General features: G+C 41.8%; 1 protein-coding gene across 1 annotated transcript; it reads left to right on the forward strand.

The window, feature by feature from the left end:
• Positions 1-6,585: 6,585 nt before the first annotated feature.
• Positions 6,586-13,848, forward strand: scinla (scinderin like a). The gene is made up of 17 exons (XM_071926265.2): positions 6,586-6,680; positions 8,171-8,362; positions 8,519-8,673; positions 9,393-9,554; positions 9,686-9,835; positions 10,004-10,093; positions 10,267-10,399; positions 10,623-10,711; positions 10,856-11,071; positions 11,173-11,306; positions 11,449-11,539; positions 11,708-11,878; positions 11,993-12,167; positions 12,255-12,370; positions 12,503-12,580; positions 12,706-12,766; positions 12,868-13,848. The coding sequence occupies exons 2-17, from the start codon at positions 8,182-8,184 to the stop codon at positions 13,005-13,007; spliced, it is 2,142 nt and encodes a 713-aa protein (XP_071782366.1). The 5' UTR covers positions 6,586-6,680; positions 8,171-8,181; the 3' UTR covers positions 13,008-13,848.
• The last annotated feature ends 254 nt before the right edge of the window (positions 13,849-14,102 follow it).

Here is a 14,102-nt window from a genome sequence, read left to right on the forward strand (position 1 = left end):
TATGGAGAAAATTCATTCATTCATTTAATGTCTTTACCCGCTTATTCTTTTTCATGGTCACAGGCACAGATACAATTGTATGCAGTATTTCATATAGATTAGAAAAAACTGGGAAGTTAGCTGTAGTTCCCTCTTTAACCAAATTACATCTGCATTGCAGATATGCAAGTTAATGCATATCTGTAAGGAACAACCAAAGAGCCATAAGGAACAAAATGTCATCCAATGGTTGCATTCACTACAGTGTATCCAATAGTTTGTTTTCGTAACTTTGTGAAGGAGTCACACGCCCACTGATGTTTTTCCAAATTCCTTAAAGCAGCATGAGTTTCAATTGTGCAAGACAGTCACCATTAACAAAATAGGCAAGCCTTGTAGGGGAAAGTGTCTAGGCATGTGGTTCCTCATTGGCTCGGTCCTTATTTGCTCTCAAACCATCATGTTTCGATAAATAGTCCTAGAAAAATTGCTGATGGAGAGCTTACTTAAGTCCTGTCAGACGTGGACAGATGGCATGTCTCCTTACAGCTGTCCTGCTTCTTCCCCACTGTCCCCCACCTTTCATTTTAGCATTAGTTCAACTTTGTGTAGTTGGTGTTTAACGGGTTAACAGTACAATCTAGCACAGCTACAGTAATGGCCACCATCCAAACCTACATTTCTACAGTCATATGCAAAATATAATTGCACTGAAGGATTGTTGTCTTGGTGGTGGAAGGAACAGGGAGAGGAAACAGGTTATTCTGCCTCCTAAAAATATTCTTTGTTCAAGTCTGTATAAATCTTATTCAGTGTTGTATGTAGGATTATGGCCACCACCTACTTCCATTAAATACACTACTCACAATCATGATAAACTAGTTATATGTATCTATGTCTTGCGCTGCCCCCCAGCAAGATTGTGTAAGCACTGATGCAGACAACTCCAGTAGATTCAAAGTATGGTTTGGAATTCTGTTTGTCTGATTTCTGATGAGTACTGGTGCTATGTTTACTGTATGAGGGGATATAAAAACACAATGTCTGTCAGAGCAATGACAGATGCCTTTGTTATGACAGTTTTGCAGCATTCACTGAAACTGAAGAGCCCCTAAACTGGCATCATAACAATGGGAGTGTAGATCACAACCTTGTTAGTTTGTCATTACTGGATAAAAAAAAAAATACATAAACATGTTTACCAAGTGTTTGAGGTTTGCTAACTTTCACTAAAACTGTTACATCAGTGTCAGGTTCTAACAGTTGACTTGAGTGGTATGGAACTCACTGCACCTTATATGTTCAAGTTGAGTTTGTGTTCTGGCACAACTTCACCCACTAGCAATTAGCAACTAACTAAGCAACTAACAATTTGTTCTTAAAACCTACACGTATCTGCACTAACCCTAACCCTACAATATGAAACACAAACATCCATACATGAACATAATTCAAAGGGTCACAATTCCAGGCCTTTACCAGGGTTCCTTATTTGCTCTAGCTCAGTTTTTTAGGTGCATAGGTCTCAATGAATACATGTGTAGTAAATGGCAGGAAACCTGCACTGCACCTTGTGCTTTTAGCACTTGGGAATAAATTGTACTCATATCTCACATTAGCCAGCCATTCTTAAGTCTTAATAGTGTGCGGGTTTCAAGCATTTTACAATAACAGTTGATGTATAAATGTATAATTGCATAGACGTGTGTATACCTGTAAGTCTTTTTATGATGTCTGGTAAATATCAATGCCTGAATCAAAAGCCACGCTGTATGTTCAGAGACACACCTAGTTGAATAAAGGTAAGGATTGTTCAAGGGTTCCGACGTGGATAATGCCCAAAAAGTCTGAATTACTGGGACTTTCACAGTCCTTTGGGTGTATGTGCCAAGCATCACATCTTGTCAGTGGACTAAAAGAATGAGAGGCAGATGTCCCAGAAAGAGGCCAAGCTACAGGACAATGTGTCCAACATCAGGCAGGAGTTAGACACTGTGAGGGTGCTGCATCAGAGTGAGGTGTTCATACTTGCCTCAGGTTAGTGTGGGAGTAACATGTGGGCCACACACTTTTACAGCTTTGCGTTTGGCACTGGATTTACAGAGATTGTTCAAGCATGCAGTGCACGTTGAACTTCATTCATCACTCAAAATCACAACTGATTTCTCAATAGAAGCGCTTAGTCACAGTATATCTCTTGAACATAACTAGTAGCAGTTAATACTTAATACTTAGTAATTGAATGAAAGCTGTTCAGTACCTGGAGGTGGGCCTGGAGGTGCATGAGAACTGGGCCCAGTTAGACCGGGGCCAGTGTAAGACTTATGCGCTGCTGAGTGAGCTTCAGTCTTGTGATGACATGCTACACAACGCTAGTGAGGCTTTACTTATCAAGGTAGTGAGAGGCAGCACTCAGTATATTTGTGATCAACCTAAAATAATCTGTGTTAACCGGTTTAAAGAAAAATACATTTTGGAATTAATCTATGTAGCTTTTTTGTCATCGAAGGGGTTTACTTTGTCTTAGGAATGTGACTCCAGTTGTCTGAGGGCAAAGAGATCTGGTTTAGAAAGATCTGCGGTGTCCTAGAGCATTGCTGTGAATTCTGGCCTGTGCCCCTTAGGCTAAATCAACACACTGAACACCATGAAGGTACAGGTCATAGGGAGAGTACAGGTCCTCTGTAGGAACAACAGACAGGCCTGATGCTGGCCCCTTGACCTGCCTCAGGGCCTGAGGGAGCCTCCCTCAGCCTCAGGGCCTGAGGGAGGCTTTGCAGCCACGGCAAGAAAGACTAGATTCACATTTTACTCGCACAGGAACACAGCAATAAACCAGGAAAGGCCATCAGATCAGACTCAACTGCCAACAGAAGGGAGCCCCACTCCTGACCTATACAGCTCAACTGTACCCTTCAGGTGAACTAATATACCTCTAATACCTTTTGCCCTTGTAGCATTATACAGTATTTCAAAGTTATTTTTCTTGTTCCTCTGTATTCTGGATGGAGCCGATATACAGTGAAAGTAAGCCTCATGAAATGAAGAGCAGAGTGTCAACATGTGCTCCTATGGGGGATCGCAGATAATCCAGGAATATTGCTCAGTAATATGCATCTCAATATACAATAAAAAGGAGACTTGCACCCTTTCTTGTTGTGTTTTTCTTCCAAATAAATCTGAACTTGTAGTTCCCAGTTGTTGTTCCCAGTTCCCAAGTTAGTTTGGCCCAGGCTTTTTCGTTTACTTCAAATTAAACAATTTCTTTATGAAGCATTTTGCTTGTACCATCCCTAGATGGTTCGAACTTAATGTAATTCCTGCTAGCAGTGACCATGACTAGTGACCAGTGGAACATTTGCACATCGTTATGTCAGTGACATTCAATGTTATAATCCCCTTTTGACAGCTGCAAAAAGTTCTGTACCATTAGCATTTCTTGTTCATCCAAGAGCAAGGGCTGCTGCAGGAAATTAAAGTGGGGAAGCATCTGCAGGCAATTTTGTCCCAGTGCTACCTCCACATGTATCCTCTTCATCCAAGGAGAAGCCATGTTATATGACTACTGAGTGTGCTATATGGCATGGCATGTTACACAACTCTAACAGTATTCCAGTTAAATATTGCTGAGGGCTGATCTGATGTAATCCATTTCCATCACTAATGGGAACGTCCTCATAGGTGACATTTTGATTATCCTTTCAGTTATCATAGCAGCACACATACATATCCTTCCAGTTCTGTCATATCAAGTGCAGCAGTGTTTTAGGTTCACTCAAGTTAGGACAAGTATGGTAGTTGGCAGACTTGGAGTTATGCAATCAACTGTGTTTGGATTGCATGTGTTTGTGTGTGTGTGTGTGTGTGTGTGTTGTCTTGTGGTAGCATAGTGGTATGCCTTAGAACCAGGGTTGTGTGGGTTGTGTGCATAGCAGACAATGAGGCAGAATGTGCTGATGCAGCTCTGTGATAGAGGGAGTGATGGACCCAGCCCTAACCTGAGGCGACCGCCGGAGCTCAGCCATCCCAGGACGGAGATTTGTGCCTTTCGTTTCTGTCCTGCTGCCACATGGGAGACAAAGTGGCCAAATCCTCCAGCTGCTGACAGGCCGCTGCCAGACAATTGCACCCACGGTCAAGCACACGCTTAACAGCCAACAGCTCAACTGCCAACGCTATTCAAATCCCACAGCAATCACGCTTGATTTAATCTGCGTAACCCCAAGACAAGTTTCTATCATGCTCCGATATACAGAGGGGGTGGACAAAATAACGGAAACACCTAACAATATATGAATACCAAGTTCCGGAAATAAAGAGTAGTGTCACCCTTTGCATTCTTCAAGAAGGAAAGTGTCCAGTTCTGCAGGGATGAAGGAAGTGGAAATCAACTTCACTCTCTGCGCTCCAGGACTTCCCAAAAACAAGTTAAATGATATTCAAATCTTGTGATTGGGAGGTCATGCAGGTGTTTGACTTCATCCCAGTGTTCATGAATTTGTTCAGCTGTGTGTATGGGGGCATTATCATGTTGCAACATGGGAACGTGTGAACAGTGTTTGCTCCATAGGGTGCACCTGGCCCTGTAAAATGGCCTCATATTCCTCAACCTTTGTACGACCATGCAGGCAATCATTACTAATGATGGACTAAGTGACACCCACAAGATTGCTACCGATACCATTACAGATCCATCACCATAAACACCTGGCAGCAGACTTTGTCGGTGGAAGGCATCCATTGGCTTTCTACAAATCTGTCCAGATGTAGGAAACGGGTGAAGGACAATTTATCAGCCCGTATCACTTTTTTCCATTGCTCGGGTTCAGGTTTTGTGCTCCTTACACCAGATTATGCATGTTTGTGTGTTTGCCTTAGTCTCCGAATGGCAGCCCTTCCATAAATACCAGCTTTGTGAAGCTCACAATGTACAGTTTTTGTTGATTCTGGTCACACTGGAGTTGATTCAATTCTGTGGTCATTTTAAAGGAATAGTTCACCCAAAAATGAAAATTCTGTCATCATCTACTCACCCTCATGCCAGTTGAAACACAGGTGAAGTTTGTCCATATAACACACAGGGAGGTTGCCAGCACAACTCCATAGCAACCTTCTCCAAAACAACTGAAGTCAGTGGGGACCAGTTCTTCAGAGTTCCAAAAAGACCTATATTTACACCATAATTTAGTGCAAATCTTAACTACAGCTGATTGATTTGCAACAAATAATGGTGTATAGGTCTTTCTATTCACAGTGTGATTGTTTGGCTGTTTTTGTTTTGGAACTCTAAAGAACAGGTCCCCATTGACTTCAGTTGTTTTGGAGAAGGCTGCTACGAAGTTGTGCTGGCAACCTCCCTGTGTGTTATATGGACTAACAAATTTCACCTGTGTTTCATTTGGCATGAGGGTGAGCAGATGATGACAGAATTTTCATTTTTGGGTGAACTATTCCTTTAAGGCTGCAGTTTTGTGGTGTAACACTAACAATAACAGGATATCCTGTTAAATGTCTGTCTATCGCTGTCGGTAAGCTTCAACTTGCAACCACTGCTGTTTGCCGATGCAGTTTGTCCTTATTTGGCATATGTTGTCATGGTTTTCAAGACTGTTCTCATTGTCACATCAAATAATTTTGCAGTTTTGTTACTGACGCACCTGCAGTTTGGGCACCAACTATTTGGCCTTTTTGGAACCCTGTTAGTTGCCCAGTGTTTCTGTGGTGATTTGGTTACTTTGAATGTTTTTTCATTTGCCTAAAATGTACCAATTTTACAGTGTTGGAAAACAATATTGATATGCTTTCAATTTATTTTCTCTTTGCAAATACCCATCTGTGATATCAAAGTTCAATTGCATAAACGTCTTGCATTTATGAAGAAAGCTGCATGCAAAGGGTGTTAAATAATGGATCATGATGGATTTAATGGGAATATTAAAAAGAAAGTGCTGGCTTTCGGTGTTGGTCTCCTGCCACCAGTCTGTCTATGCCAAGATGACACAGCAACTTTTCTTGAATTGTAGTAAATATTCTGGTTGATGATAATGCTTAATGACAGTGTAAAATCAACACACAGAAATACATTTTACAAATGGGTGCGGATCGCTTTAGGCTAAGTGTGTAGCCTGTAAGCAATTAAATTACCTGGAGGGATCTGAAAAGATGTCATTTCATTAGGCTACTCACATTTTAATTTCCTGCAATATTTATTTTTAAGCCAATGTGAATGGCAATTTACAATTTCTCTCATGATATGCTCCATCAATTTTGTGCAAAATGTCAATTTTTAGACCACTGCGTCTGCAACTTTAAACATATTTTTAGTGCACATAGCTCTTGTCACCTCTCTGATCAAAATCAAGCAAAAGAAAAAACATTCTTGATTCATACGTCATACATTATATAAATGACCTCAAGTAGGCTATTTTACAAGAGGAGACACTATACTGCTCCTTTTAGTTTCCCTTACGAAAAACCAAAAGACCACCTTAAATGTTTCTTGATTGGATTCGTCAATGTGGGATGGGTGTTATTCGTGTAGCTTCTTGTTGCCCGTGACCTGGCGGGGTTGGGATGCGGCATCTGGACACGCCCGGGTTGATAAAGCAGTCCCAGTTGCAGACAGCCTGTGCGGAAATCAGTGCAGCAACTTGTAGCTTCCCTTTTCTCCACTGCCAGCATCTGTCCTCTGTCCTCACCAGGTAAAGACAAAGATCTATTATTCATTTGCATGCTACTGTAGGCTATATATTTGGAAAATAGACTAGTTCTGAGAAGCTGGTCAGTCATCATTTATTGAATTATACTGCTTAAAGTCTTTTGCCCTTTTCGAGGTGTTACAGTTGGTATTCGCCTTAATTACAAACAACAAGTCGCTGCTAGTCTGGAATCTAGTAATAGTTCCTGTGGGCGGATTTCGACAATGTAGGGTTCATTATCACATACAGTCTGCGATCAAAGAAAGAATGCATGAATAAACGCAACTTTTTTTTCCCCGAGGCGATACGTTAAAATGAGAAATTAATTATAGAAACAAGGATTTTCGTCTTCTTAATAGACAGGAAAATTACAGATAGTTTCATCCCACGCAAGATCTGGATACATGTTGCATTTTTCTCTCTAACTACACCACTTTATTTTTCCTCGCATAATTGGAAAATCTAGACAGGGCAATTACAGGCTACACTGTTTATGTCCTTGTCTTTGGGGAGTGGCTCTTACCCGTGGGATCGGCTGCCTCTGTCAGAATACCTCACATCAGCATTTTGCATTTTGGTTTGACAATAAGTGAAGGGGACTGGACACTCCCATCAGGTGACTGGCTGTCACTCTCACCCACCTACCTGTATTATAAATTAAGCTACAAAAGCTGCAAAGAAAATAGATGGATTTTGAGAGTTTTTTGAGATTTTGAGAGAGAGAACTCAGTATAAATTGTGCATGGAGGTTAACTTTAAAGTCAAGGGAATGGGATGATTGAAGTAACATCATGCAGTAATGATGAAATATAGTACAATAGCTGCTTTAATGAAGTTGTCATGCACACAAAATACTACATTTTAACATAAATGAGTGTAATCAAGCTTTTCACTCACATTTCATAGACCTTCATTTTAGCATTACGTTTGCTATAATTAAACATTCCTGCAGTCTGCCATAGTTTGTTGATTCACTGAACGTATCACACCCATCTTAAGCAAACAATTCCATGCACAATGCCAGTCGACATGCACTGTTTTACAGGAACCTGTTTATGTAGCCTACATAAGAAACATCTTCAGCCTTCTTACAGCATTATGTTTACCTGCAGCATATAAATCATCTGCTCTGAAGGGAATCTATGGGATATTGTGAACGCAAAGACTTTTGAATGCTTTGTGACCTCCACCATTCATTCACCTTTAGCAGTGTGATTAACCTTTAACACCGCAGAGGCTCTCAAAGTTAAGGCCAAGTTAACAGGCGATACAGAGTGTGTATCAGTGTGTTTATATTACTTTGTAGACCTTTTTTTTCTCAATAATGGCAGTTCTGTCCTCAGCTGAGGATGAAGAGAAAGGCTCAGTTGACCTGAAGGGTCAGGTGCGCCCCCTTCCAAGACTAGTCTACAAGGTGTGTCAAGGCTAGTTTATACTGTAATTGCAGTGGCATGTGTCATTTGTTATTCATACAAGTGTTTCTCCTGCTATAGCCCTGAGAAACATGCCATCTCACAAGGAGTTCCAGACAGCGGGGAAGGAGCCCGGCCTGCAGGTGTGGCGGGTGGAGAATATGGATTTGAAACCGGTTCCTAAAACACTCCATGGACACTTCTACACCGGGGACGCTTACCTTTTGCTGTACACCACGCCTGCCCCTTCTCACCGCATTCATATGTGGCTGGGTAATGGATTTAGGTTGTTCATTCACTGATGACACCTCCAAGCAAACTCTGGCTTATAATATAATGCATGTTCCCCCATTTCATTACATGCATTTGCTCCCTCTTATATTTTTACAGTTTTTCATTGGTGTTTAACTATTATCACTGATACCATAGGTGAGGAGTGTTCCCAGGATGAGAGTGGTGCTCTTGTCATCTTTGGCACCCAGCTGGATGATTTCCTGGGCGGCGGCCCAGTACAGTACCGTGAGGTTCAAAACATGGAGTCACTCGACTTTTTGGGTTACTTCAAGTCTGGCATCAACTACAAGGTGAAACATTGTGTGTGGATGTATGTTGTTTTCATGGTGGTGTGAATTATTTCAAACATATTTGCATGTTGTGCAACAACCTTACTGTTGCTAAAAAAAAAAATCTTGTTCAACATTTTGTAAGATATGAAATTATTATACTTCATGTTAATATACACACTTACACCAGGACTGGCAGTGGATTGTACAAAAAGTTACAACATTAGCCTAACATGGACCCAGTCAGCTGGCTCCACTAATAAAAAAGCTAGTAAAAAAAAAAAGCTAGTAAAAAAGTACAATAAACTGTAGAAACTGTAGAAAGAGATACTAACTGAAACTGATGGAAAGACATAATTTAAACAGGTTTTGAACTGTTGTATGTTGATGTGAGAAGTAGGAATCCTTACAGTGCTATTTTGAGAACTGGAGTCTTAGCGGGTTGCTCCCTCAGGTTTTCCACTGAGGGTTTCCGTGGAGAGTTTGAACTGGCAAACAGGCCGAATGAAAACACATTGCTCTCTTATGCCAAAACACCAAATGGCTGCAAATGTTGTAAGCTGAAGTAGGCCTTTGGAAAACAGTCGAGGCAGAGTTGGCAGAATATATCTTTTGTGCACTTCAGCATTGTGCAACTGCAGATTTGGAGCTGAAATGTTAACTAATCTTCTCATGTCAGAGATACCATGCAGTTGTAGTTAAATGTAATCGTCCTAATGCTATATTTCCTCCTGTCACAGAAAGGTGGGGTAGCGTCAGGCTTCCAGCATGTGGTGACCAACGACATGAATGTGAAGCGTCTGCTGCACGTTAAGGGTCGTCGAAGCATCAGGGCCAGAGAGGTGGACATGTCCTGGAGCAGCTTCAACAAAGGAGACTGCTTCATCATTGATCTGGGAAAGGTGATCTGGAATAGGGGCTAGATAACGAAAATAAAAAAAGACTGAAATAATACCGCCTTCTAGTATTGCAGTATTGTTTCACTGTAACTTCACCTTCATCTCCTTTTCCTGCGCTCTCTTTCAAACCATAGGATATCTACCACTGGGCTGGCAGCGAATGCAACCGCTACGAGCGCCTGAAGACCTCTCAGATGGCCATTGGTATTCGTGACAATGAGAGAAACGGCCGTGCTGAGCTGCACATGATTGAAGAAGATTGCGAACCCGATGCTGTCATTAAAGTGAGTTTTTGTTTTTAACTCATAATTTTAACATAGGAAACCCTGGGAAATGTTTGTGGGTGGTGTTGTGACAACAGAGAGAGAATATTTATCTGACTCATTTCAGGGCCAGGAAGGATGCTAGTAATCATGCAGCCTTGCCTCTAATGTGCGTGTATTTATTTATAGGTGCTTGGACCAAAGCCTAACATCCCACCAGGAAGCTCTGATGACGAATCCACTGATAGAAGCAACAAGAAAAAGGGATCTCTCTATGTGGTAAATATACATTGGTAGTAACACAGCATCAATTATGATCCACGGTAAACATGTCATGTAAATGTACTGCATGAAAATACCTTTTAAATGAATTCTTTTGGATATATAGTACGGTATCCCAAAGATTCAGAAGATAGATACAGATATTTTGAGTATCTCTGTATGCTTTCTAGATCTCCGATGCTGCTGGCTCCATGACGACATCTTTGGTGGCTCAGAGTAACCCCTTCAAACAAGAGATGCTCTCCCTCAGCGAATGCTACATCCTGGACAATGGAGCAGACAATAAGATCTTTGTCTGGAAAGGTACTGGAGCATGGAATATATATATGTTTTCTTCTGCAATCTCTTGTTCTTTTGGTTACACTCTGTTTTGTTTATTAATCATTGCTCAAGTAACTCTTAGCAACAACTTGGTAGTCAGTATTCTGAGGCTCCTTTTCCGTTTGAGAAAAGAGGAATATGACTCAATCATACATTTCACCAGACGTTGAGGTCTGTAACCATTAAACCACACCCCAAACTACAGGACCGAGTGCAAATCCATCTGAGCGCAAAGCTGCCCTAAAGGCTGCAGAAAATTTCATCAAAGAGAAGAATTACCCCAAGAGCACCCAGGTACAGTAGTGACAAAAACCTCCTAACAAAACTTTCTATAAAAAACCCTATCTCCCTGTCTCTTCTTACAATCTATAAATACATTTGTGTCTATGAATAAGGCCTGCAGCTGGGTGCCTTTTTGTCTATTACTGACATGCACAGGTCCAAATATTTCCGGCTGGAGGTGAGACCATCCTGTTCAAGCAGTTCTTCTCCAACTGGAGGGACAAGGACCAGACCATGGGCCCAGGGAAGGCCTACACCATTGGTCGCATTGCTCGGGTGGAGCAGATTCCCTTTGACGCCTCCACCCTGCACACCAATAAGACCATGGCCGCCCAGCATGGCATGGTGGATGATGGCTCCGGGAAAGTCCAGGTCTGCTCACTAGCATAAAGCACCATGTTTTAATTTCACTACTTCTATCCTGTGTGTTATTTAGCATGGAGTACACTTACGGCATTGATGCGTGTCTGTAGATTTGGCGTGTGGAAGGGGGTGAAAAAGTCCTTGTGGACCCATCCAGCTATGGACAGTTCTATGGAGGCGACTGTTACCTGGTGCTGTACAGCTACAACACAGGAGGCAGAGAGCAGCATATCATCTACACCTGGTGAGTGTTCCCTGTTGGCCACACGAGGGAGACATTGCAGGCTTTTTAGATGTGATAGTGAATGGAGAAGCTCTTGCAGTATTCCCCTCCATTTCCCCTGAAGAAGTTGACTGTATTATGTAACGGGCTTTGCTGTCCTTAGGCAGGGGCTGAAGTGCACTCAGGATGAGCTTGGCGCCTCAGCCTTCCTCACCGTCACACTGGACGAATCCATGGGAGGATGCCCTGTTCAGGTGAGACATTTACTGCAAAAACATTATATTACACAGTTCTTGCTTCAATGCTTTATTCCTGCCATTCAAGCATCTGGAGAACCGATTCCCATCATCCCTCTCTTAATTCATTATACATGTAGGTAAAATGCATCTTGCTGAGGTGTTTCCACTACTGTGTCTCGGCAGGTTCGTGTCACTCAGGGCCAAGAACCCCCTCATCTTGTGAGCCTGTTTAAGGGGAAGCCTATGGTCGTCCATTTGGGTGGGACATCCCGTAGTGGAGACCAGACCCAGGCTGGCAGCACACGACTCTTCCATATCCGTCAGAGCTCCACTAAAGCCACACGGGCTGTTGAGGTCAGCCTTGTTTATTAGACTGAACATGCATAAATTGATAGCTAAAGAAATCCTTATTGTGACTAGCAGTTCAAACCATCTCTCTATCTCTCTCTTTCTCTCTCACTTATCCAGGTGGAGCCCTCTGCTGCCAATTTGAACACTAATGATGTGTTTGTGTTGAAGTCACCTAATTCTCTGTTCCTGTGGAGGGGAGTGGGAGGCACTGAGGAGGAAATGGTCGCCGCTAAGTACGTCGCCAGCCTGCTTGGAGGAAATCCCACTGAGGTGGCTGAGTCCAAGGAGCCAGGTGAGTACTGTAAATAGAGCATTGTTTTCTAATGAGAATGGTATAAATGAATCATGCACCCTACTGTTCTTTTCGCCTTATCCGCAGCTGGTTTCTGGTCAGCATTGGGTGGAAAGAAGGAGTATCAGACCTCCAAGAGCCTGCAGAAGATGGTACAGTCTCTACGGCTGTTTGGCTGTTCAAACAAGACCGGCAGGCTGATAGTGAGTATTTCACTTTTTATCCATTTTAATTCATTATGGGGTGGCAGTATTTGTGTTCTCTTTTCTTTTTTTTCAAAAATTGCTGTATGGAGCCAGCATGGAAACTATGTACTGCACAATATTTATCTTTAGGCAGATGAGGTGCCTGGGGATTTCACACAGATGGATTTGGCAACCGATGACATCATGCTTCTGGACACTGGGGATCAGGTAAACCCTTGGCCTGCCATCACTTTCGATGAAGTGGTCCAGTCTCTATGTGAATTTCACTTTTATGGTTTCCTTATCCCTAAATTCCTTGCGGTTGTTTCTTCCTCCATCCCTGCTCCCACCAGATCTTCCTTTGGGTTGGCAATGACGCCAATGATGTGGAGAAAACTGGAGCAGGCAAGATTGGTAAGATGAACTAAGCTATAATTATTGATATATTGTATATAACGTCATTTTCACAGCCATTTTCATAGTCCATGTTCATGTATCACTTCTTTTCCTTACAGCCAACGAGTATGTGGAGTCTGACCCCTCTGGTCGTCGTGGCACTCCCATTGTCACCATTAAACAAGGGGCAGAGCCGCCCACCTTCACCGGCTGGTTCCAGGCCTGGGACCCCAAGATGTGGGAAAACAGACCCTTTTGAACGTTCAGTCACCTCAATCACATGCGTACCCACTCTCCCCGCCTGCTGTTTGCTTAGCTTTAGTGCATAATCACAGAAACACACAAAGCAGGAGCATCTGCAAGACATCTGCAAAGACACATTGCTTATCATCTGAAGTTGGACTTAGAAGCATGATCAAAGGCAATATCCTGTACCATATTGTGAGCTTGGAACTATAAGTTTCTATCTGGGTGGAGTGCAGTTCTGAAATATTGAGCGTCAAAGATTTGACAAACCATCTGGAAAAACTGTTATGTACTTTGTATCTTTTCAAATAGTGAACCCCAAAAGGTTCTATTTAAAAGATAATAAACAAATAACATCACAGAAGCATAAAGTGACATTCAAAGATCATGCATATGTGGATTTTGATTAAAAAAAAAAAAAAAAGTCAGAACCTTATAATTACAAGCTCATGATATGTAAAAAATATGGGACCAAATGTTTTTTTATATATATATATATTTGGGGAAATACTTAATCTTGAGTTTTATTTTCTTGCTTTATGCAGTAAATGATTAACTGACGAGTCTGTGCCAAAGATACAGTGAAAAAGCATAAGGACACAGTATATGGTAGCTAAACACTATACACTATGCCTCACAAGTGCAATGTGGCCTTATGATAACTAGAGAGTTTATTTGTTATTTCATAGAAAAAATATTAGGCAAATTTGAATGCATTAATATCTGTTTGTGACATGAAGAATGTATGTTCTCAAGACCATTTGCTCATTTCCAGACTGGATTGCAAAGCCGCATTTACTGAGAGATTCTCCATTTAAATGTTTCTAATAAAACATTCTGCATTTTGAAAGTTATCTGTCTGATTGTGTTTTTAATTATTTTTATTCAGACATCAGCCTATGTTGCTGCTGTCATGTTTCTGACCATATTTTTCAAATTTCACAAATCACTGCAACAATAAACATGAGTCTCATATCATTAGCCTAAGCCCTCAGTGGGTGTCAGCACCGTGCGTAGGCAACACTTGATGGTAATCATAGGCCCATGTGCACAAGGCTATTCTGCTGAGTTGCAGAACTGCGGATTAAGGAGAAGGGTTTTAAAAGAG

Source organism: Centroberyx gerrardi, chromosome 9, assembly GCF_048128805.1.
Source record: "Centroberyx gerrardi isolate f3 chromosome 9, fCenGer3.hap1.cur.20231027, whole genome shotgun sequence".
In the NCBI taxonomy this organism is placed as follows: domain Eukaryota; kingdom Metazoa; phylum Chordata; class Actinopteri; order Beryciformes; family Berycidae; genus Centroberyx; species Centroberyx gerrardi.

Excerpts from the sequence above, each read along its gene's own strand:
- scinla (XM_071926265.2), top strand. The coding sequence starts at position 8,182 with ATGCCATCTCACAAGGAGTTCCAGACAGCGGGGAAGGAGCCCGGCCTG. Across the intron at positions 8,674-9,392 it reads AGTCTGGCATCAACTACAAG|AAAGGTGGGGTAGCGTCAGG; the intron begins GTGAAACATTGT and ends CTCCTGTCACAG. Across the intron at positions 12,767-12,867 it reads AACTGGAGCAGGCAAGATTG|CCAACGAGTATGTGGAGTCT; the intron begins GTAAGATGAACT and ends TTTTCCTTACAG.